Here is a 22,179-nt window from a genome sequence, read left to right on the forward strand (position 1 = left end):
AAAACAAAATAGCTTATTATTTCTTAATTCCTTTGAATACATGTAACAAAATTAAAATTTTGCAAATTTGCAATAAAAATTGATATAAATTTGAAACTAAGCTCAGCAATAAGGTTCTTCTGAAGAAAGTGAAGGGATGGTATGAGTGCTGACAATTTAGATGGGTTTTCATATTTATGAAATATGTTTTATAAATGTAAACACTCTTCTGTTTAAAACTAAAACCACTAACCAGTAACACAATAAAGTTATCTTTGTTAAACAGATGTGGCCAGGTGGACACAGATATGGTCGGCTAAACCCATTTTATATTCATTTCTACTTTTTTTTGTATGGAGAGCCTTTTTACACTGTAGGCTATGTAGGTAGACCCAAACAGATGGAAGCTTTTATTTGAAAAAAGGAAATGGAACTATTTCAAATTCTGGTGGGTTGATCATGGCAGGATGCCAGGTACCCACCAAAGCCACATTATTATCCCTCCCTGCAACTGAACAGGAGAGCGATAACAAATGGTTCATGAGTTGACATAAGGACAGGGAGTGATCACAAATTAGTTACTATCATGGACAAAACACACTTAACTTGGGAAAACTAATTTAATTTATTACCAATCAAACTCAGAACAGAATAACAAGAAGTAAAACAAATTTTAAAAACATCTTACCCCCTTTCTCCTTAGGCTCTACATCTCTTCTCCCAGTGGTGTAGGGAGAAGGGAAATGGGGGTTATGGTCAGTTCATCACATGTTGTTTCTCCCACTGCTCAGGGAGAGGAGTCCTTCTCCTCCTCCAGCCTGTGGTTCCTCCCTGCTCTAGTGTGAGCATGGGGTCACAGCCTTCTTTCAGGCATCCACCTGCTCTGGCATGGGCTGCAGGAGGATCTCTGCTCCTCTGTGGATCTCCATGAGCTTCAGGGACACAGCTGTCTCACCCTGGTCTGCACCATGGGCTGCAGGGGAATCTCTCTCTGGCACCCATAGCATCTCCTGCCCCTCCTTCCCCAGTGACCTTGGTGTCTGCAGAGCTGTTGCTCTCATATATTTTCCACTTGTCTCTCCTCTGAGCACAATTACATCTGGCCAGTAACTTTTTTCCCTTTTAAAATATATTATCCCAGAGGTGCTGCCACTGTCACTGATGGGCTCGGCCTTGGCCAGCCCTGACTAGCAGCTGGCATTGGCTCTGTTGGACATGGGTAAAGTTTCTAGCAGCTTCTTATTGACATTATTCTTTTAACCCTCCCCCTCCACTATCAAAACCTGGCCACACAAACCCAATACAGACATGAGCAGTTTTATTAACAGCAGTCTCAAACAAATAGTGCAACCCAGCAATGTGTCTTGCTAGCAGTGCCTTGCCTCAAAAGTACCTTATTAATAATGCTGTCAAAGGCCTTCTGTAGCTTGCTGTGTGTCAAGGTAAGCTTCCTGAAGTCTCGATGTGCTTCCAGTATGGGGATGACAATTTTGTACACTTCGTTCACAGTTTCATACAAACCTCCCTTAGAAATAAAATAAAAATAAAAAAAAAAAAAGGAGGAAGGAATGAAGTGAGTTTTCGTGCACTCTCAAAAGAAACTATATCTCTATCAATGGAGAAAAGGGATTTATAGGACTCATCTGTTAATCTGCTATGTTGCTTGTTTTGGTGTTCTGAAAACTAGTAATAGTAAATGGGCCGTTCTGAACAGCAAACAATGAACTAGATGTAATTTGGATCTCTGATCTGTTTGGCTCTTGAGCTCAAATTCCTGTGTAAAGCCCTGGTTTCTGCCTCAGGGTTACAAGAACTAGAAATGCAGGTTAGCAGCAGGAAATGGATTTGTTTGTCATGTATGGTTCAGAGCAACCAGAGCTGTGTCTGGACAAAGGGACCCAAGTGATATCTTTAGAGATGCTAAATCAAAGGTCCTTATATAGTAAGTGAACATTATGAGGCTCCTGGTTGTATGCTTTATAAAAGTAAATAGAAGTAACTCTCACATGCCTCCTAAAATATATACTTTATGCAAGATCTTTTTCTTAAATGTACTATCTCATCATAATACCAACTGAAAATCTTGGTTCCTGCCTGAGACAATCACTTTCTGTTGGTGTTGCCTGTGGTCTGCACAGTAGAGGTGTGTATGTGACTGAGCTGGCCTGAAAAAGCCTAGGTTAATCAATCTGACTGAGGCAGTATTTGGACAGATAAAAATGTGTCCTCTTGTAATTTGGACTGTTGCAAGGCTGTGATGCCTGGTTTAGGAGTACTGCATTGTTTCTTCATGTGCAGGAAAGGAAGCTGTGGATCTGGCTTAGGTAGCTCACTATCCATTCCCTCCTGGTAGTTCTGGTCCTCACTCACTGTGCTGAAGAGCTCTGCAGCTTGTTCCAGCAGGCCTACCAGTCCACTTTCTGAGAAATACCTCCCAGAACATATGCCATCTTCATCTGGAGACAAAACATCATCTGAAACAGCAGATTCCTCCAGCACATTGGATGAAATGTTCTAAAATACATCAAAGCACACAAATAAAAACCCTAAATCAACAGTACTTCACAAAGATTGAGGAAGAAATTGTTTCAACATATTTACATGATGGGAAGAGGAATTAGTTTTTTCAGGTGCAACCAGGGGACACATAGTTACATTCTTTTTTAGAAGTGAAAGTAACATCATAAATCTCCATAGATGGCAGATCAGGAGTTTCACTGTAAGAATCGGGAACTTTCTTTCTAGCCTCAGGTTTAAAATGCAGATTCCTGTAGGTGTCAAACTAGCTCTTCTCTGGTGGCTGGATTTCCATGGAGCTTGCAGTGAGCTCAATCCCCAATACTACTAGGGTCACAAGCAATTTGCCCTTCCTAGTGCTGGCACTTAGGGGTGGGAAATTCCAAACTGCACTCCAGACCTTCTGCCACCTACTTGACTAAATTGAACTTTCAGGGTTTTATCCACCCTTTCCAAGCAGAGGAGAAGTAGAACACAGACAATATCATACTAAAAACCACAATTATTGATTGCTTCTTCTTGGTTTATCCTCTGCCATACTACACTTCACACCTGCAGAATTTACTCAGTTTCTTGTTAATATTATGGATCCCACTGTGCATTTACATAAAACTAGATTAAGTCACTCTCTTGAGATTCTAGACCTTTATAACATGTCTACAGTTCCTCAGGACTTCTTTGAATATATGACACTGGGTGGCATCAACATTAACAATTTTATAATATATAGAAATATGTACCAAATAACAGCAAAATATGTGTACATATATGCATATGTAACTTTTAGCAGGAGCACAAAGGCTAAGCTTCGATTTTCTATTAATTAAGAGGAGTTAAATTAGTGTCATAGTGTCTTATTTCAGCAGAAACTGGCAATGACAATCTGTCTGAGTGCAGGATGGATGCCAGCTGGCTAGCTAGCTGAGTCCTTAAAGGCATCTTTACAAAATAGCAGAGACACTGAGGGCTGTTACTATTGATCAGATTTCAGATAAAGAATTGGCACCACACACCATTAGCAGCATTGGGCTTTCCCTCCTGGGTTTTATAGATGTATTTATTTCTCCATGGGTGAAATTTACTCCAACCATGCTGCCATCACACTGCCTAGTCTGCACATCATGTCAACACCACTGGAAGGGTGAGCACCGCCTCAGAACAGCATTCACAGGAATTAAGAATACATCTGAATTTTGGCCAGAGGAAGAACTACAGCACATCTGGCACACCTATGCCACTTTTTACCAACCAGTGTCATTGAAGAGAGTGACTTCAACCAGACTTAGGTTTACTGGCTCATATCTGCAGAAACTCACAAGCCATGCAGATTAATTTCAGGTTTTCCTTTTCTGTAACAGTAGCCATTAAGGACTGTTTTCATGTGACTCCAGTGGCTTTAAAAATTTTTTATTATTTTTTATTTTCCTTTAGCAAAGAGAAGAGAGTCTAGAGAAGTGACTTATATACAAAAGTAATGAGAAAGTCATGGTCACGAATTATCCCTTCTCCACCTTTAAGCCTCTAATAACTAATATCAGGAATGTACTTCCATGTTTTACAGTCCATGCACTCTAAGAGGAGAGAGCCTGCATGACATACTCCTGGGGCTTGCATGATCTTCTGCAAAGTGGACATGCCTCACCCAACTTAAGCCTTTATCTACCTTTCATATTGAAGAATTTTAAATATCCCTTATATAATAAAGGCAATGCATAAATCACCACGTATTTTATCAGCAATTATATTGAATTTCACAAGCCTAGTTTTCATTAAAGAAAATAAGTACTTCTGTGAACTCAAAAAACCCTCTGATCCCCAGCCCTTATCACCATGTTAAATAAGGCCAGGATAGCCTGCAACCTAGATGCCCAAATAGCCCAGGCAAATTAGGCTGCTGCTGAGCCGTGTCCTCAGCAGGTAGACACACACACTAAGTACTTGTCTGTGTTAATACAAAGTGGTTTTAAAGTCAGTCCCTATGCACTTCATAATCTCACTAATTCTGCTTTACAGTTTGTGAAGGGGATTTAGTGTAAATATGAATTAAGCTCAAAGGGAATTCCACTGAAAGTGACCCGACTCTGATTTTGAGTGATAGATTTAATTGCATATAGTGAAGCATTTTGTCTGGTGCAATATAAGGAAAAGTATTACTCTACTGACAGTCAGTTTTCTGGATGCTAACAGACTCACTGCAGAAGATCAGAATCAGAACTGACTTGATCCTTTGCTGACTCATTTTATTCATCTGTGAAAATGAGGTAATACTTCTACTCATCTAGAATAATATTTTTATTCACATTATTATCACCCTCAATTCCACAACTAAATGCATATCACCAACATTAGTTGATCTCATATCTGAGCCAAATGAAGAAATGATCACAGAAAGAGTCAGGGAGTGAGACCTGTAAGTACACGTAAAGCTGAGCCAGTCTGCATAGTGTTTCCCTCTTTTAACAAAGTCATCTGAATAAGATCTCCACAGGTGCCATAAAACATAAGCCTGTTTGTAATGAATGGGAAAGCTTTTGTTGAAAGCCTATGTAAAAATGCGAAGGGTTATTATAATTAATTACTGTTATTGAGTAAACTGAAATTCAAAATTGTCCTGTTAGATAAAGAGTTGTGTAATTGGGTCCTTGTCATTAGGGCATTTTATTACCTCTCTCCTATGGGGCAACTATTTCTTTGGAAAACATGTATTTACACAAACATTTTGATGAAATTGATTTGCTGCTTTTGTACTCCTAAGTTTTTGCTTGCCTACTGCCTTGCACAATAGACGTCAATTCTCCAACATAAATTAAAACATATCCATTTATAGCAACCTGCATAATCTAGGAGCAATGGAGGAAGGAATTGCATTAGGGTCAAGTGTGTGAGCTTACAAGCACTCAAGGCAGCCTGGGAGCAGGATGACATTGGGGAGGAAATGCAGATTTCACTTATATCTAAATGTATCCAACAAGTAGAGAGAAAGGAAGGGTAAATAGAAGTAATGCATGGAAGTTAGAAATTTGAAGGTATACAAAATTGATAAGGGATGCAAAATGGCAGAAGTATAAATCCATGGCCACAAATTTAGCCATTAAGAGAATATACAGCTATTTTGATATTAAAGAAAATTAAGAATAAACACTTGTCCATAACCTAATTGCTGAGGTGGAATTGCAAATAGTAATGCCTAACAAACTAAATTCAATGCAAAATACCAAGTGTCTCAATCATGTTCACATTTACTGTTTTGAAGGGAAAAACCCCAAGTGGGGTTGGTAAAAACCCAAGTGGTATGGTTTTATTAAGGGATGATGAATGCACCAAATATTAGTGTTAGGTATTTCAAACTCACTTTGACAATAAGATGTGCTCCTCAACAGATCAAAAGAGCTAAGCAAAGTAGTATTCAAGCAGTGAATCCTGAGCTGCCATTTGTTTTAGAAAACTGGGGGAGTTCCAGAAGACAAAATATGCTTTGAGGATCATCTACTTTAAAGTGTACAAGATGAGCAGATGGTGGTAGGTTTATCAGACTGCACCAGGACAAAATGGTGGAAATACTGATAAGAAATTATTAAAGAAAATCTTAAAGGTATTGTACTTAGCCTGAATCAACACCAGACTATGCAAGCCTGATACTTTCTAAAGAAAAGGATTACAGTCTAATAAAGATAACAATGTCTAAACAGCAGATATCTATATAACATCTAAGGTGATCCTACAAAATATTTCCACTAATTAATTAAAATTATTTATAATTTACTTTAATCATTGCAGCCAACAATTCACTGGTTTCAGAGAGTAATGATATAAGAGAAATTATCAATATATGGCAATAAATTAAGGGTTTGTCCATTTTTGTTTTTAATAATGTGGAGAAAAGCACTAAAACAATTGAATTTGCATATGAAGTCAGTTCAGGCAACTGCATAATCTGATAAACTAAGTGTATATATATCTGCATTTAAAAAAGTTTAACCACAAGGATTTATGCTTTCATCTATGTGATGTAGAAAAGTAAGGTGAAAAACTAAACCCAAGAAAACTGTTGGGAAAAGATCAGTTTATTGCTGAGTAAAGAGCTCAACAATGTTAAAAGAACCAGTGAAGTCTTCAGAGAGACTGTGAGAGGATGTGAGAGCTACAGCTCATGCTGAAAGAACTTATGGGATATTTTTACTTGACTTGGATATACTGGATTGACTGCAGTGATTGTGTTATTCATCAGTCAAAAGGGTTTGGTTAGTCACTTGAGGGCAGTCAAAGGATTGGAGAACACGCCTGAAAGAGGTGAGCAGCTCCAATTATCTAGATTATGAGAAAGAAGTTTGAAAGATGCATCTGTCACAGTTGGTAAGTAACAGCCCTAGAAAAAGCATGTGATAATAGAGGGGTTCTACTTAGCAAATGAGAGATTATAGTGTCAAACTGCTGGAAATAGAAGCTGGAGACTGCCATTGTAACATCCACCCCATACATGCACCTCTGCTTTGCTTAGCACAAGAATAACACCAGAGCTGCCTTATGCCGTCAAAGCTTTTTACCTGAAAACTGACGCTGCCCACAGGGAGATAGTTCCGATCCTCAAGCATGCTCAGGTACTCTGACACCAGTGCTGCAGCATGGACCAGGCACATGGCTGCTTCTGTGTAGCACTTCCTCTTGGTGTGCTTCTCTGCCATGTTCTGCAGCCAAGTCAGCCTCAAGTCTGGCGATGTCTGGTATCCTTTTGCAATTCTGAAAAGACAGGCCAGAAAGCAGGTGTGAATGATCACTTCTCAAATAACAAAAAATACCTTTATAATTCTTCCCCTGGGATGAATGGAAGAAGACATCTCTGTCTTTATTCTATATGATTCATTAAACAGAAAGCAAAAGAAATGGTTAGGCAGGGCTGGGCAGGAGATAGAGGGGCTATGAGGAAAGTAAAACTGCTGCATCCAAGACTCTTCAATGTTCCTGACTCTTATCCTTGCCCAAGTTTATGTCCACCTCCCAGAGGCTGCACTGCAATGTGCTTACTGCTGCAGCCTGGGCCTCCTGCTAAAGATCAGCTCTGCTAAAGAGGAAATGTGCACAAGCAGATAGTTTGTCACAGCTTGTCCATAAAATGCATAGTTCAGCTCACCTCACTGTAGAATTTTCTCAGTAGCAATTCTAAATGGATTCACCTGTACATGAGGTCCATCAGCATCTCGGGATCTTCCTGAAATTCCCTCATTTTCACCGTATCTGACAGGATGCCATTCAGATTACACAGTAGCTCCTCTACCTGAAGCAATGCAAAGATCAATGTGCAATGTGTTTATTTTTTCCTTCTGGAAAAACAACAGCATCTGCACAAGATGATGTTACTCTTCTTAAGCCTCTTTTACCCAAGGAAATGTCAGGATGTTTTCTTCAGTTCTATGTAATGCAGCAACGGCTGCTGACATAGCAAGTCTTACACACACACATTTTAATTAATCAAAATGAGCTGAAGTCCTTTGATCTATTTATTTCTGAATGAAAAAAAAAAACAAATGTGATAATGGATTTCAGCTTTAGTTGATCTTACATCTGAAACCAGATGTTTTCGTAAGTCTTCAGCACAACCTGAGTTACTCTAAGAATTTTAACAAAGTGTTTGACAGTTGTCTGACATGTTTTTCATTATTGCTGCTGATACCTTACAAGTTGGCAAAGAGAGAGAAGTTTCCCAGATGGTACTTGTCTGAAAACATAATGAATCAAATTCCATTTTGGGAAAATCTTAGAGGGCATAGTTCCTGCTGGGATCTATGAGAAAACTGAACTCAAAACCAAGAGATGATTCTCCTGTAATGTGATTTCAGGGAAAATTCTTTAGAGTTTATTTTATAGAATAATATCCACTTCTTCCCCACTTACTGTTGTGCTAGACATAAACTCATGCAATAATCTCTTATTTTCATTGCTTTGAAAGACCAAGATCTAGAACTTGCTTCAAGCACAGTCCTATGTGAAAGCTCCTGATAAAAGCCACAGATGCCATAAAAGATTTAACCTGAATGGGAAATGGTGTTGCCTGCACATCTGTATCTTCCTCTGCATAGGCCAGGATGGTTCGCAAGGATCGTCGAAGGAATTCCTCATTAAACTCAGGTGATTTTCCAACCAGAGAAGCTAGCGACATGGTCACCTGCATCTTCACTCTTGAAAAATTCTTCCAGAAGAAAAAAACAAAAGCATGAAAGAATGATGGCTGCACTGCAGTTCACATGTCTACCTCCTCTATGAAAGTGATTCTCCTGTCCATATCGAGTGCAGTAGACTCACCACTCACATAAGTGGCCTCTGGTGCATCAAACCTAAATCATGTTTTACCCACTTAAGCCAGAGATCCCTAATTCTGACATGTCTGTACTTTGGCGCTACAATGTTCCTTGAAATATGCATGCTTGCTTGAGACAGGAGAAAGCCAGAAACACCCCTTTCCTCCTTTGCACAGGCCAGTAGGTGTATGGATCAGACCACACACCAAAACAGATGAGGAAGAATGACTGGAAACACATTCTGGAAACAAATCTGGGAGGCAAAAGGCCTCTAGGAGCTTCAATTGGGAATGCTTTACACCCTGATGATCATGGTGTGGCTGCAGTATATTTTCCTTCTGCAGAGCTTATACTTTTTACATATCCAAGGCTTTTAAAGTAGTAACTACTGAAGAAAATTCCGTGCAAGATCAGATGCTATCCAAAATGCTAATGCATATGCTTTTGTGCCAGAACATTATTAATCTACATGCATAATGTATGTATTTGGCTCCACATGTGTGGTAAAAATCAGAGCCTAGTTCTAAGACCAAGGAGCTGTTGAAGAATTCCCATTAATACAAGTATACAGGAGTTCTACTGAGGTTGCAATTGTGTTAGAATAGAACTAGGCTGAGTCATTCTGACACAAGAATGAAAGAAAAAAGACAACGTGAAGGGTATTTCTTATGCATTGTATAGTCTTTGCTGTCACAGGCCTAATGCTGCTCTGTTTGAAGCTGCATTTATAGATATTGCAGGACAATATTGAGTCATGTTTCCTGAATCAAAGAAATGAACAATAATTAAAGCTACTTTCCCCCTGCACTTCTAGCAGTTCTCTTAGCTCAAATGTGTGAAACAGTAGACCAGGTGACTGCAGATGCATTCCACTTGCTGTTGCAACTTCAGTCTTTGTTACAATTGATCACAAAAAAAGGTGGCACAAAATACACTGCTGTTCTCAAAATCTTACACTGGTAGAGCTGAAGCTGTATCTCATGAGGAGATAAAGAGTGGCACAGGCTTGAGTCCGTGTAATATCTATGCTGCTGCTGCAGTGATGGAGAACTCTTTGACACAGGTCAGCACACTGTTCAACCTCCTCTTCAAACAGCAAATCTCCAAACTGAGGGAAAGAGAAGAAAACATTTATTACTCTTATTTATAACCATTAAAACATCATTATCTTAGTGCACAAAAGTCACAGGATTCACAAAAAGTCCAAAGTGTTCAAAAACTACATTTTATACTTCTTTTTATTATGACTTCTGATTCCTGAGATGCTGTAGATTACATTTTTAAGATTTTCTACAAGAAAGAAGATTTTCTACAAAGAAGGGTTTGAAAAGAAGAGTTTGTATTCTGGAAAAAAGAGAAAGAGACAGAATAAATTCAGAGTATGATGGCTCCAGGAGTTTTTGCAAACATCAAAGATTGCAAAATTCCTAGAAGTATGGAGATTTGCTATTTTCAGAATACATAATGATTGATGAAGCATACAAATACTTCCTTAAGTATATTAAGAGCAACTTTTAGCTCTTTGATTTCTCTGCTGCCCATCTGATTGTAAACTACTCTTGCTGATATAACAACTTTGCACCAACACCCTACCCTTCCCCAGCCTTCCAATATCTTCTTCCTCCTATGGTATGTGACAAAACTTCCACTGCCAAGCTTTCATACCAGACCCTCCTTTACAGTGTCTTCACAATGCACATAGCAGGCAATAAACCCAGAGGGCAGGATGTCTGTCCAAAGAAACTCTCAGCAGAGACAGCACAGATGCACCAGTACCATATCTACATACACGGGACTGATAAAGGTGTCTGAGTGAATACAAGATATTGTTTCCAATTTGCAGACCAATTTACCAATTCTCAGCCTTTCTTCAGTCCATTATCTCACTGTTTTGTGTCTAATTTACATTATAAGCCTGCTGGGCACAGGGTTTTATCACTTTTATTTGTAAAATGACATATATATGCCTACAGTGTAATAGAAATAATTGGATTGATTGCTTCATGAAATACAGAACAGAGTCAGCTTAACTACAAGATCTATTTCAATGAGAATAACAATTGCTTCACAAAACTCATTACTCTAATTGGAAATTAGCTTTTAAAGATAAAGGAAAATGAAAAGATAATTATTTGTTTCATAACTATTCAGATATCTACCCTGTAATTAGGCTTTGTCAGCCAATCTGCATTTAAGAGCAGACAGGCATTAACTGGAAAGGAGTATCCTGTTTCTTATTTGTATTTTAGAATAGTTTAGGGAAAATAAACATTTCATGGATTCTTTCTTAGTGGAACTGCTCTTTTTTGTAGGAGAATGAATCTTAAAAAAAGATTTTAGAGTCCTTATGAAGCTCCCAACCTCTTATGACCTTTATTACAAAAAAAAAAAAGAAAAAAAGACTTCGGGTCAATTTCTGTCCTCGTATGTGTTTTGAAGTTTGCAAGTGGTTTTTTTTGGTTTTTTTTTTTTGTTGTTTTTTTTTTTTTTTTGTTTTGTTTTGTTTTTTTTTTTTGTTGTTGTTGTTGTTTGTTGTTTTTGTTTGTTTGGTTGGTTTTGTTTGGTTTTTTTTTTTTGTTGTTTTTTTTTTTTTTTGTGACCTGGAGTTTTTTTATTGGTGATACAGAAGTGGAAGAAAGATGAGGATTTGGCTTAGTTTTCAGGCAGAACAAAGATGAAAACTGTCAATGTCTTAGAATCTACTTAGAATTTTGAAACCCATCTTAGAAATAGAAACCTAGAATGATGCCCTCAATGTCTCATGAGTTTTAATTTCTCTGCTGCCCATCTGACTGGAAACTAGTCTTGCTGATATAACAACTTAAATTTGACTCTATGGAATTCTTGTGCAGTTCTTGGCATTAAGATTCCTAATTAAAATCAGAATGTATTTGAAATAAAGTGTGTGGAATTGCTTACCATTTCATTAGTAAATCTTATATGTTTAAGACTGCTAAACCCACAAAATTAATCAGATTTAATTATTCCATCTTGTGTGATCAGTGAAATAACCTTACAACATATGCAGAAATCCTATAACAACCCGATAGATAGTAATTTGTACTTATATATGCAAAATTTATTTAATAAATGTCAAAGAAAATTGGTAAGTGAATGGAGACAGCTCTGCTCTACAAATGCTGTTCTATTAACTTGATTGGAAGCATGAAAACAAAAGTATATCAAGACCATACCTTGGCAATGAGGGCTCTGAGTGTGGCAAAGCAATGAGTCAGGTAAGTCGTGCTCTGATCATAGCCAAGAGAATTTACCAGGACCTTCAAAACTCCTCCCAAGAGATTATCTCTGCATTCTGCTGCAAAGCTCGCCTACATAGGAGGAAGAAAAACAATAACTGTATGAGGTAATTCAGCAATGAACTGGCACACAGGAAACTGAAGTTCTGCTCTCCAGCCCATGAGACATCCAGTAATTCAGAATTTGCAATTTCTTCATTTTTAACATCTGCTTTGGAGAAATTTCAAAGCACTTTTGTAGTGAAGACAAGAAGACAGAGGGGGAATGGTCCTGAATATTTTCCAAGTTCTGAAGATTCTCCAATGCACTTTTAAGCTCAGTGAGCTCCCGCAGTGATTTTTGAAGCTCCACTTCTGTTCTTTCCAATTCTTCATGTATACTTTGGGTTAGGAACTGATCCTCTGGTGGGCAAGCACCATTCCTTCCCTTACATCATTGATATCCTGAGCATCTAGACTAAATAGATATACTGGTATGTTCTGATCAAACCCACAACCAAAACAGTGGAGAGACTAGGTGCTATGAGCGGTGTAATGTAAAAATAATGTCCAGTACAACAAAAGTCTAGCAGATAAATGCTTTTCTAGTTTTCAAGCATGAACTTTTCTCCTTCCTACCTATGATTTTTTTTCTAGTCAAAACTCTATAAGTTTACAGAAGATCTCAAAATATTTTGCACTGTCTAAGAAACAAAAGGGAAAAATAATCATGCTTCCACTGGCTTCTGAGGAAGCAGGGATTGGTACTAAGCCACCTGTACTATTTTTCACCTGAATGATGTTCTCTTGCATATCAAGAATGATCAGGTTAGCTTCAGTTGCCAGGTTTCCACTGATCAGAGCTTCTTGGTCTAGCTCAGCTTTCGTCCTGCAAAAGGAGTTCTAATTAAAGCAAGCAGAGGGTATCCCAAGAGTTAGATGACCTGCTGTTTAAACAAAGCCAAATAGAAATGCATACTATTCTGAATGATTCCATAAGAGTAGACAATGACAATAGTGTTCAGAAGTGTTTCTTAAAAACTATGGAGTGAAATTAGGAAAGCTGCTATCATAGAAGAGCAGTCACAAAGGGGACTTCTGAAAACTAGGCCTCTAGACAGTTTGGATAGATGCTTTTCTTCCTTAATAGTCATCTGCATAATAATGGCCACTTAATATCATGTTCAGTTGTTCAGTAATCTATGCTGTAATTTCTGAATGCATTGCCTGTAGCAGGACACAAAACTCCAAAATGGAGTAATTGATAACTGATCTGACAATTTCATTAAAAGAAGTAAAAACAATAAACTAGACCAAAGTGGAAATTGCTTCAGTGCCATAGAAGCATTGTTTAGTGGAGGCAATTTAAAATGTTGATTCCTGAGACTGTTGAAAACAAAAGACAACAGGTCCATACAGCAGTGTCCCAGGCTATTTAAGAGAACTGAAATATTGATAAAAGACAGGAGATAGTGGTAAGGCAACACATGATACCTTCTTAGCTGAGACTTAAGAACAAGGTCTGTAACACAGTTCCTCTGCAGCTGAATAAGCATAGGAGCAGCTACTAACGAAACCGCATTTTCACACACCCATACCAGAAGCGCAAAGAGGCATTTCTCTTTTTCCTAAGCTGCTCAAAAAAGTGCTGTTGCCTGGCTAAAGGCTGCTTTCTAGAGCTTGAGATTAAAGATCCTTTGACTTTGGCCAAAGTTCCTAAGGTGCATTTCTGTGGCTGGAACAACACCCTTATAATCACACTTCTGAGTGACTTCAAAAATATATAGCTGCTCTGCTACATTAATTTACCCCCCCCCCAAAAAAAAAAAAACCAAAAAAAAACCAAAACAAACAAACAAAAAAAAAAAACACCAAACAAACAAACAAACAAAAAACCTGCAAAAATTTCAATGCTATTATAAGGACAGAAATCCCAATAAGAGTAAGAACTGAACAAATTTAGTTAACTTTACAGGTCTTTGGACTATTTCCAGCAACCACTGAGCTTTGATCCACATGCTGACTGGATCTTTTCTGGCATGACACATATCTTATAACTGCTGCTACAATCCCAAGGCATTATCTTCCCTGACTCCTGCTAACAGAGCTTCTCAATATTAATATAGCATATCAAACCCAGCTTAGCTGATTTAATGTGACAATACATATATCACAGTACCACAGTACTGTATGTACTGAGGAGCCAGGAGCAACATCAAAATAAATGTAGCAAGCATCCGTGGTGTACTTAATACAACTCTACCACTAACTCATGTTTGCCACACTGTTAATAAGAAGGAAAAAAACGGGTAGATAGCTATTTTAAATTCTCCTTCTAGTATTTGTGACCTCTTTGTTGTGTCATAGCAACAGTTGGATATTTACGCTACAGAAACATTTTCTTTTTCTTTCTCTTTGACAAAAGAGAGAAAGGGTTGAAACTGCTCATTTTGTAATAAAACATCCTGGGAGCAAGAACAAAACATAAAAACCCCAAGCAGCTTGGTTCTAACAAAAGCAATATGCATTAATTAAACTACTTACTTATCTTGTCTCTCATTTGCCTGCCGCCACTGTGTCTGCTCCTTTCTCCAGCGCAAATTTTCATTTACCCCTGCTGATCTGTCATTCCCTAAGAGTGCAACATATGTCAGAGATTAAAACAAAAGGGGACACTTGAAGTCTGACAGCTCGCCAAAAGAAGGAGATATATTTCTGTAGCAGTCTATCAGAACTAAAACCATTCAACTTACAGGTTCAGGGCTCTAGTGAAAGACTCATCACTTTTTTTACTTAGGATTTTTAGATGATTATCTTGCTTAATGTCTACAAAAACCTACAAAAACCAACCCACAGATTTTCCATTTATTAAATGAAGCAACCTTTTTTGCTATGAACGGTTTGTTTTTAGTGATAGTTTTGATACCATTTCTTGGCTCTTGATTAGATACTAACATAACTTTTTAGAATATCTTGAAACTTCTTTCTTGGCTTCATATTCTTCACATGAGAGGAACTCAGTCCTAGTTACACCTTGGACAGTTGAAACCTAATGATATTTTCATCCATGCAAAACCAAGAATGGTCTGCAAAGGAATGGACTGTGGGTGAAAAGGGGGTGAAATGGACAAGGATGAAAATGGATAGTGTGCACAAACCCAACAAACTCATTTATGTCTATAGACACTCGAGGTCCTCTCAAAAGACATGGGGAGCAATGGTATGAAGTACCAGCTGGTATTCTGCAGCGCTTCATCATTTCTCCTCTGGCTCCTTCTCCTCTCAGTAAAGCCTCTTCTAATCGAGCTTTCACATCGCGTGATTTCTGGAGTGCTTGGGTGCTAACTTTATCTGAGCTTTGCTTGCCCTGGAAGTAAAGTTAAAGCAATCATTACCAATGCCTCCATTTTTGATCATGAGACCAAATTACATCTCCAGAATGAGACACAACAGGAGAGACCTGTAGAGGGGGCAGAAAGCAATGAATGTGATTGATTAATACATAGAGTCTAATAAATGTTGCAAATGAGGAAAGAGGTACAATGTGTACTGCTAAAAGAAACTAAAGATGTAGTTCAGATGTAAAGTTCAGATGTAGTTCAGATGTAAAGATGTAGCTAAAGATGTTGTTCAGTTCTACTGAGAAAGAAATTAAAGTTCAGAGAGAAGGTTATTTAGTCCATTTCAGACAGACCCTCCCAGAAAGAGAAGTACTGACATCAAGTCCCTGCTCAGAACTAAAGAGTCATCCTTAGTGTCCTGTCCAGTACTTACAGGAGCTGTCGGTATAATTCCCACCAAAAATAGCCCCCAAATACCCAGGTAAAGAAAATAATTAAACTGCTTAGGTTACCTTCATAGAACTTCCTCAAGAGTTTCGGTAGCATTGTGCTTGAAGGCTATTGTCAGTTATTTTATCTGAAGTAATTTGTGTATATTAGAAAAGTGCTAATTTAACCATTGTCAATAACAGATTGTCTCCTGGACAGCTGGAATTTAAGGAAGAAAATTGATCAAAACCAGGACAACAAAATTCCTTGTTTCACTTACCTTATACTCAAAGCATGAAACACAAATGAAGAGGAGGTCTAAAATCCTGTTCAGCTGCATGGATGGAAGGTCTGCAATCCATTTCTGTATTAGGTTCTGATCAGCATTTTTCATAATCCAGAGGAAACAGATCAAAAGGTTGCGAGTAGTATCAGGACCTAATGTGGCACTCTGTCTGTAGGGCTAGGAACACATAAAGTAAATATCAATTGAAAGAAGAAAAAGGAGAGGAAGGTCATTTGGGTGAAGTAATCTTATTTAAATTTCATTGGAATCGAATCTCAGGACTGGACTTCAGTAAATTTAAAATCTTCCAGGTGATAGTTATTGTAATTTTGACTGTATGTGTAATTAGTGAAAGGACCAGTTGAATGCAAGTGAAAGACTGAGAGAAGCACCAGTTTGCTACATGCTTTTATAATAATTTCCTTATAAAAATGTAGGGAAAAGATTCTGTAATCATTTGCTTCCCCTCTGCCATGTAGTTGTGTCAGCCCAACTGCATAGTAGATTTAAAAAAAAAAAGACCATACAAAGAGAAAAAGAAGCATCAGAATCCTAGATGCATGGATTCAGGTAAGACTGAAACAGTGGGGCTGCCATAGTGGCATTTGCTGATCTGGGCAGGAGTCTAGATTTGGTGTGGAAATGAAAATAGGCATGTGGGAGAAAGTGAACAATGTATGTTAAAACTGCAAATAACTAGAAGAGAATAGGAGAACATGACAGAAGGACTATGAGAGATCTATTGGGGTTGGAGGAAACAAAAATGCAATTCCTCATGACTGTAGCTATTAGTGGCAAGAAAGGATAAAAAAAGGAAGATGAAAACAGATAGAAGAAAGGAGATTGGCAGAGCAGTGAACATACCAGTGATACCAGAGGTACTCCAGGGTTCCTGATGTTGAACTGACTCCCTGCAATGGCAAGGGCCACATTTTGGTTGATTGCACCTGAAGGCTCTTGTTCTTCTTCTGGGTTTCCTGTGCGTCCCTTTCCACCGCGGATATCTGAAACTAAATTTGAAATATCCCATTGGAACTTCAGGGGCAATCCAGTTGCTTCTGCTCACGTGTCATAGTTTTCCATCAGTCTGTAACTGAGCAAAACAATTGGCACTTCCATCCCTGAGACTGTTTGTATGGCTGATGTACCAAGCAGTGAAAGAGGCACAGCATCAGCAAGAGAAATTGCAGCCATCTGCAAAGACTGCCAAATTATTCAAATACATAAAATACATAAAAGGTGGTAGCAAACATGAGATTACCTCTGAAGTTCAAATCCAAGCCAGTACTTTGTAAGACTTGGAACCATCCAGTTCTAGTTAATTTCAGTCAAGAGGATAAGCACAGAAACTAGACATGGATTTGGTAATATTCAACAAAGTATGTAAGTCTGCTAAGCGCTGACAGATCCAGTATTGTCTGCTGACTTAAAGACAAGTTTTATTTCAGGCACATAACTGCTTCTAACTGCTGGTTCTTGACATCACTTTCAGGAAATGAAGTTATTTATATCTAAGTTTTGTAAAAATCTTGTCTGATTCTGAGCATCCATTTTGTGTTTTGCAAGTTCTGTTCTTCAGAGAAGCTGAGTGATCAGCTGGACCCCAGGTTTTCAGAATGTGATCACGGCCTCTTGTGACAGATTCTCAAAGGAAGACACTCTAAACCTAGGCATATTGGTACACCTGGGCTTCTTCATAATAACTCTTTTCATCTATGGTATAAGGATAATACTTAGATTAAAAGAATGGTGTGAGATCTAATTAGCCAACGTATAGTAAATGCTTTCACCTTACCCAATTGAAAGTGATAAACAACTATTAAGTTCATACTAGAAAGTTTTTTGTTAAGACATTTAAATGTGAAATATTTTCAGAACCACTGACAAAAATACACTCCTCAAAGTTTATACCTTTAATTAATTAATTTTGGTGTCATGTTAATAGCAGCAAAAAAGCAATAGAAAAAGAGAATACAGTCTAATTTCTATAATTGTGGTGTAACATGATGTCAGTATCACTATCAGTATTTTCACTACTGTTGAGTGTATCTAGAGCTAAGTATTTCTTGCAGACCTTGCAGGCTTTATTTGGAAGGTCAGAAAACTTACACAAAGAGATATGCAGGAGCACTTACAAATGTATCTCTGGTCTATCACTTCCTCATGAACTGAGGACACTGAAGTTTTTCCTGTTTGTAAAAATCCAGTTTATTTTTAAGTAAAGAAATATTCTACATTACTAGATTAATCTCTTACGTTTGATAAATTATTTAGACAAGTCCCTGTTAGAAGTTGAAAAATTCAAAGGTAAAAAGGTCTTACTTGTAAAATCATGGAGTTGCGGTAGTGAATCCAGAATGATACCAACCAAAGGGAGGTAAAGAGCTGCAATTTTAATCTTCACCTCCTTTTTGGAGCAACGTGGGTCTAGGTCATGGGAACTCAGCAGGCTAAGGATAGCACTGACAGCTTTTCTTTGCACCTTGCTAATCCTGTTAACACAGAAACCATCCATGAGTTCCATTCACGGATCATGCACAAATCACTTATAAATCAAAGATTTAATAAATAGAAAGGAGGTGAACAAAACAAATAATAAATGCCAGTATGCACTTGATAATCTCTTTCATTCTGAGCAGAGATTCCCGTTCCCTGCAAACAATAGGTATCTTAAATCCCCAAGACACTTTACCACAATCAAAGAGCACCCAAGTCTTTCAAACTTCCCAAAAAAAAAAATCATTGTGCTAAAGGGAGATGCTTAAGGAAAAGCATCAATCTCTGGCCAAAGTTTAGCTAAACGCTTAAGTTCAGACAAAAACAGAGGTGTTTTAGAGGGAAGAGCCACTGAAATTTTGTGTTCTCAATTTCTGTATTCAGCCAACACTACTACCACAAATAATATATTTTTATTAGTTGAGAGAAACATACTGCAGCTAAAACCATGACTGGGTCATTGCTATGTTAGAGCGACTCACTGAAAAGCATGGGGGAAGCAGGACTGTCCTGGAGTCAAACTGTGGCCTTGCCAAGAATAACAGTGTGACCTGATCCCATTCTAAAATCTGCAAATGAGGATACGCACCCCTCGCTGTCTGCATCCAGTGCTGCTGCCAATTCAGTGAAAAGTAAGCCAGTCAGGAAGTGCTGCTGACGGTATTCAGCTGAGAGGTCAAACATACCAGTGATTTTCTGGTCCTGGTAACTAGAGCAGGAGCTGGAGTTCTGCAGAAATATATTAGAAGTGTTAAAGAATAATCACTGAAACCAAAGTTTCTTAAAGAGATCACCGTCACAGTCAATGTAACAAACTTTGTAGAAAATCTCTACCAGAGGAAAACCACAGGCTTTGAAAGAAGGTTGGACATTTTGGAGGAAAACATCTGTGTGTGAAATTAAAAGCTCTCTAGGATGCAATCTCATCCTTTCCATTCTGTGCAAGCAACTCATTTTACACTTTTTAAGACATAAATTTCCTACCCTGTATTCATTATTTTGGACAGGACACAAAGTCAGAATTTTCTCCATTCTTGCTCTTATTGTTGCAGAGCAGCCATTAGCTATCACAGAGCAAGAAGTGCCTCTACATTAAGAGGGACTTAGGTGCCAGAAGCTGTTCACTGTGTGTTCTTCAGTCTCCATGATGTCTAGTATGGAAGTAAGGTCAGGAAAGACATGTGAACCATGTTTCCTTTTGCCCTGGAAATCCTTGGCTGATCCTACTGGCAGCTGGTATAATTTAGACCAGCCTTCAAACTGCTCTAACTTATGGCTGTGACTGATAAACAGCCAGCCCAGGAATAGAAAGTTGCTGCTATATATGTGCTGTGAACTTAGATTCTGCAGTCATAGGTGTGTGCCACAGGTCACCTGAAATGTTTTTGTCCCTTGCTCAGGTGAGCATAAGTCTTAGACTCTACTCCCACTGTAGCTACTAGGTTTTATGAGTCCAAATTTTGCTTTTAATCTATATTCTTCAGCATTCCTTCCAATATTTTTGTCAGTCACCTGGGAATAGTCTCAGAGCCCAAACACATGAAGTATCAGTATACCACACTGTGGTAGCTATCTTCTAGTATATTGGGTCAAATGAACCCCATGTCTCTTAGCAGCCCCGTATTTTGGATCCCTATACTTAGGCCCACTCCCATTCAACCTTAAACAAACAGGTATTGGCTGTACTATGTTTGTGTGAAATAATGTCAAAGTGTAGAGCACTCCGTTAAGCGAGTTTGGCTTCTCTCAAAAAATTTCACAAGATTTATTCACAAGACCATATTTCTACTGCAAGTCTAACTCAAGCGGGTTGCACTCCTGTAGACAGATCAAAATTACTGCAAGGGTGGTCAGCTAGTGCATTAAATCATGCAAGGGCCACAAAAGCCTTATTGATTTGCACAGGTTGCACATTGTAGGTTACTCCTAAAGGAGTTGATGATGTTGCTTGAAGGAAAGATTAATTAAACTGGTGTTGGCCAAGCTGTGACATGCTAGAACTAGTTACAAGAACTATGTTAATATTTTTTATCCCCATAAGCAGAAGAGTCATATTTCTAGCTCTTTGGCATCCAGGATTAGTATTAACCAAATATACTGTGATGCTTTGCTTTTAGGATTAGGAAAAACTTCAAGAAAATATTATTTACTATAACAAACATTTGACAACCCTTATTAAGGTATGAGATGTAGTACCTCTTAGCATCCAACCAATTCTTTGGCAATGACACTCAAAAAAGAAACCATGAATTTGAACTGCTGCATTACTGAGGCTGTTTCTGTACCTCCCATAATTTTTTGTTTCAATTCCATCCCCTTGCCTCTAAGCGTTGTGGCAATTATAGAGCATTGCACTGAAATGCTTCAACCCAGTCCTGACCTCTGCAAGACCATTGAGGTGGAAAACAGACATGTGAGCAGCATTTGATGGGGGGTTTGCTCCATTGTAGAAAACCATCTCCATAGAATGTAGAGGAGAATGGAGGAGAAGAGCACAAGACTGGCAAAATAGTGTGTTGCATGCCAATCAACAATTTGTTTTTTTTGATGTGTTTGTGAACTCTGTGGTCAGGAAGATCATGGGAGGTCCTGACATTAAGGAACTCTAGAGCTGTGTCAGTATCAGACCAAATCTGGAAAAATTTCTGGAGAATGAAATATGATGCAGATTGCTTGGTCTACTCAGAACACCTGAGTGTTTCCACACAGAAAAATAACATAGTTTAAATTAAAAGGAGAACACTGTTCAAAAAAACACAGAGAATTATGGACAAAGATATAGCATGATCTGTACTACAGTGGGGGAGAAACCCAGAAGGAAGAACATCAGAAAAAGAAAGCATGATAATCCTATTTTAAGCAACATGAAGACTCAACAAAAATTCACTATTCAAGATGTTGAAAATTGTAGTCTATTAGTCACTAACTTGGATAGCGGTACCATCTATTTCCACCTGGAAAGTAAGAAGTTCCATTAGAAGGCAAACACACAGAAAGCATGCACTGCTGCATGCCATAATTCTCCAAAACAGATATTGAAATACATATTTGTGGTTGTGTGTGGATGGGATAAGTGTGTGCCTGTGTTCCTTTTAACCCTCATGTCTAGACCTCAACAGTAATTTTCTGTGAATGTGCATGTTTCCAGGGGAGAATATGTCTGTGTCACATTCAACTTTTACTCCTGTAGATGCAGTTTCGCAGTAGCACTCCTGTAGCCTTTCTTCTTCTGTCTCTTTTTCTCAAGTGGGAAGTTTTTCTCCCTGATCCAACAGTGGCTGATTCTAACTTAAGTATCTGAATACAGAGCAATGTAAGTATTTTTCTACGTGTGCTTCATGTGACGTTCATGCAATACCTATCTAATGGATAAACACCTGGGAGGACAAGGAGGGAGAGGGAGATGCTGGAGCAGATGCAGATGTCATGAAGAAGAGGTTCAGATTGAGGTAATGCTCATGGCTGCAGAGAATTCTCAGGAACTCAAGTCTCATGGAAATCAGGGTGGAGAGCGAATTTAGCTTGTTTGAAAGCTAGAAAAAACAAACAAAAAAAGTGTCAAGTGATGGGCTAGTGTTATTTAAATTACCATGTAGTGAAAT

At 38.3% G+C, this 22,179-nt stretch overlaps 1 protein-coding gene across 1 annotated transcript in view; it reads right to left on the bottom strand.

Annotated features, from left to right (window-relative positions):
* The window catches only part of DOCK8 (dedicator of cytokinesis 8), a 97,462-nt gene that overhangs the window by 7,552 nt on the left and 67,731 nt on the right, over positions 1-22,179 (bottom strand). Inside the window, exons 27-41 of the mRNA XM_053969014.1 lie at positions 21,955-22,110; positions 19,167-19,306; positions 18,404-18,573; positions 16,946-17,091; positions 16,076-16,258; positions 15,257-15,392; positions 14,570-14,657; positions 12,818-12,914; positions 11,984-12,118; positions 9,745-9,897; positions 8,522-8,680; positions 7,668-7,768; positions 7,041-7,233; positions 2,350-2,493; positions 1,373-1,504 (exon numbers count right to left, since the gene is read on the bottom strand). Of these exons, the coding sequence (XP_053824989.1) occupies positions 1,373-1,504; positions 2,350-2,493; positions 7,041-7,233; positions 7,668-7,768; positions 8,522-8,680; positions 9,745-9,897; positions 11,984-12,118; positions 12,818-12,914; positions 14,570-14,657; positions 15,257-15,392; positions 16,076-16,258; positions 16,946-17,091; positions 18,404-18,573; positions 19,167-19,306; positions 21,955-22,110 (2,133 nt within the window). The remainder of the gene's footprint in view (positions 1-1,372; positions 1,505-2,349; positions 2,494-7,040; positions 7,234-7,667; positions 7,769-8,521; positions 8,681-9,744; positions 9,898-11,983; positions 12,119-12,817; positions 12,915-14,569; positions 14,658-15,256; positions 15,393-16,075; positions 16,259-16,945; positions 17,092-18,403; positions 18,574-19,166; positions 19,307-21,954; positions 22,111-22,179) is intronic.

Source organism: Vidua chalybeata, chromosome Z, assembly GCF_026979565.1.
Source record: "Vidua chalybeata isolate OUT-0048 chromosome Z, bVidCha1 merged haplotype, whole genome shotgun sequence".
Lineage (NCBI taxonomy): Eukaryota > Metazoa > Chordata > Aves > Passeriformes > Viduidae > Vidua > Vidua chalybeata.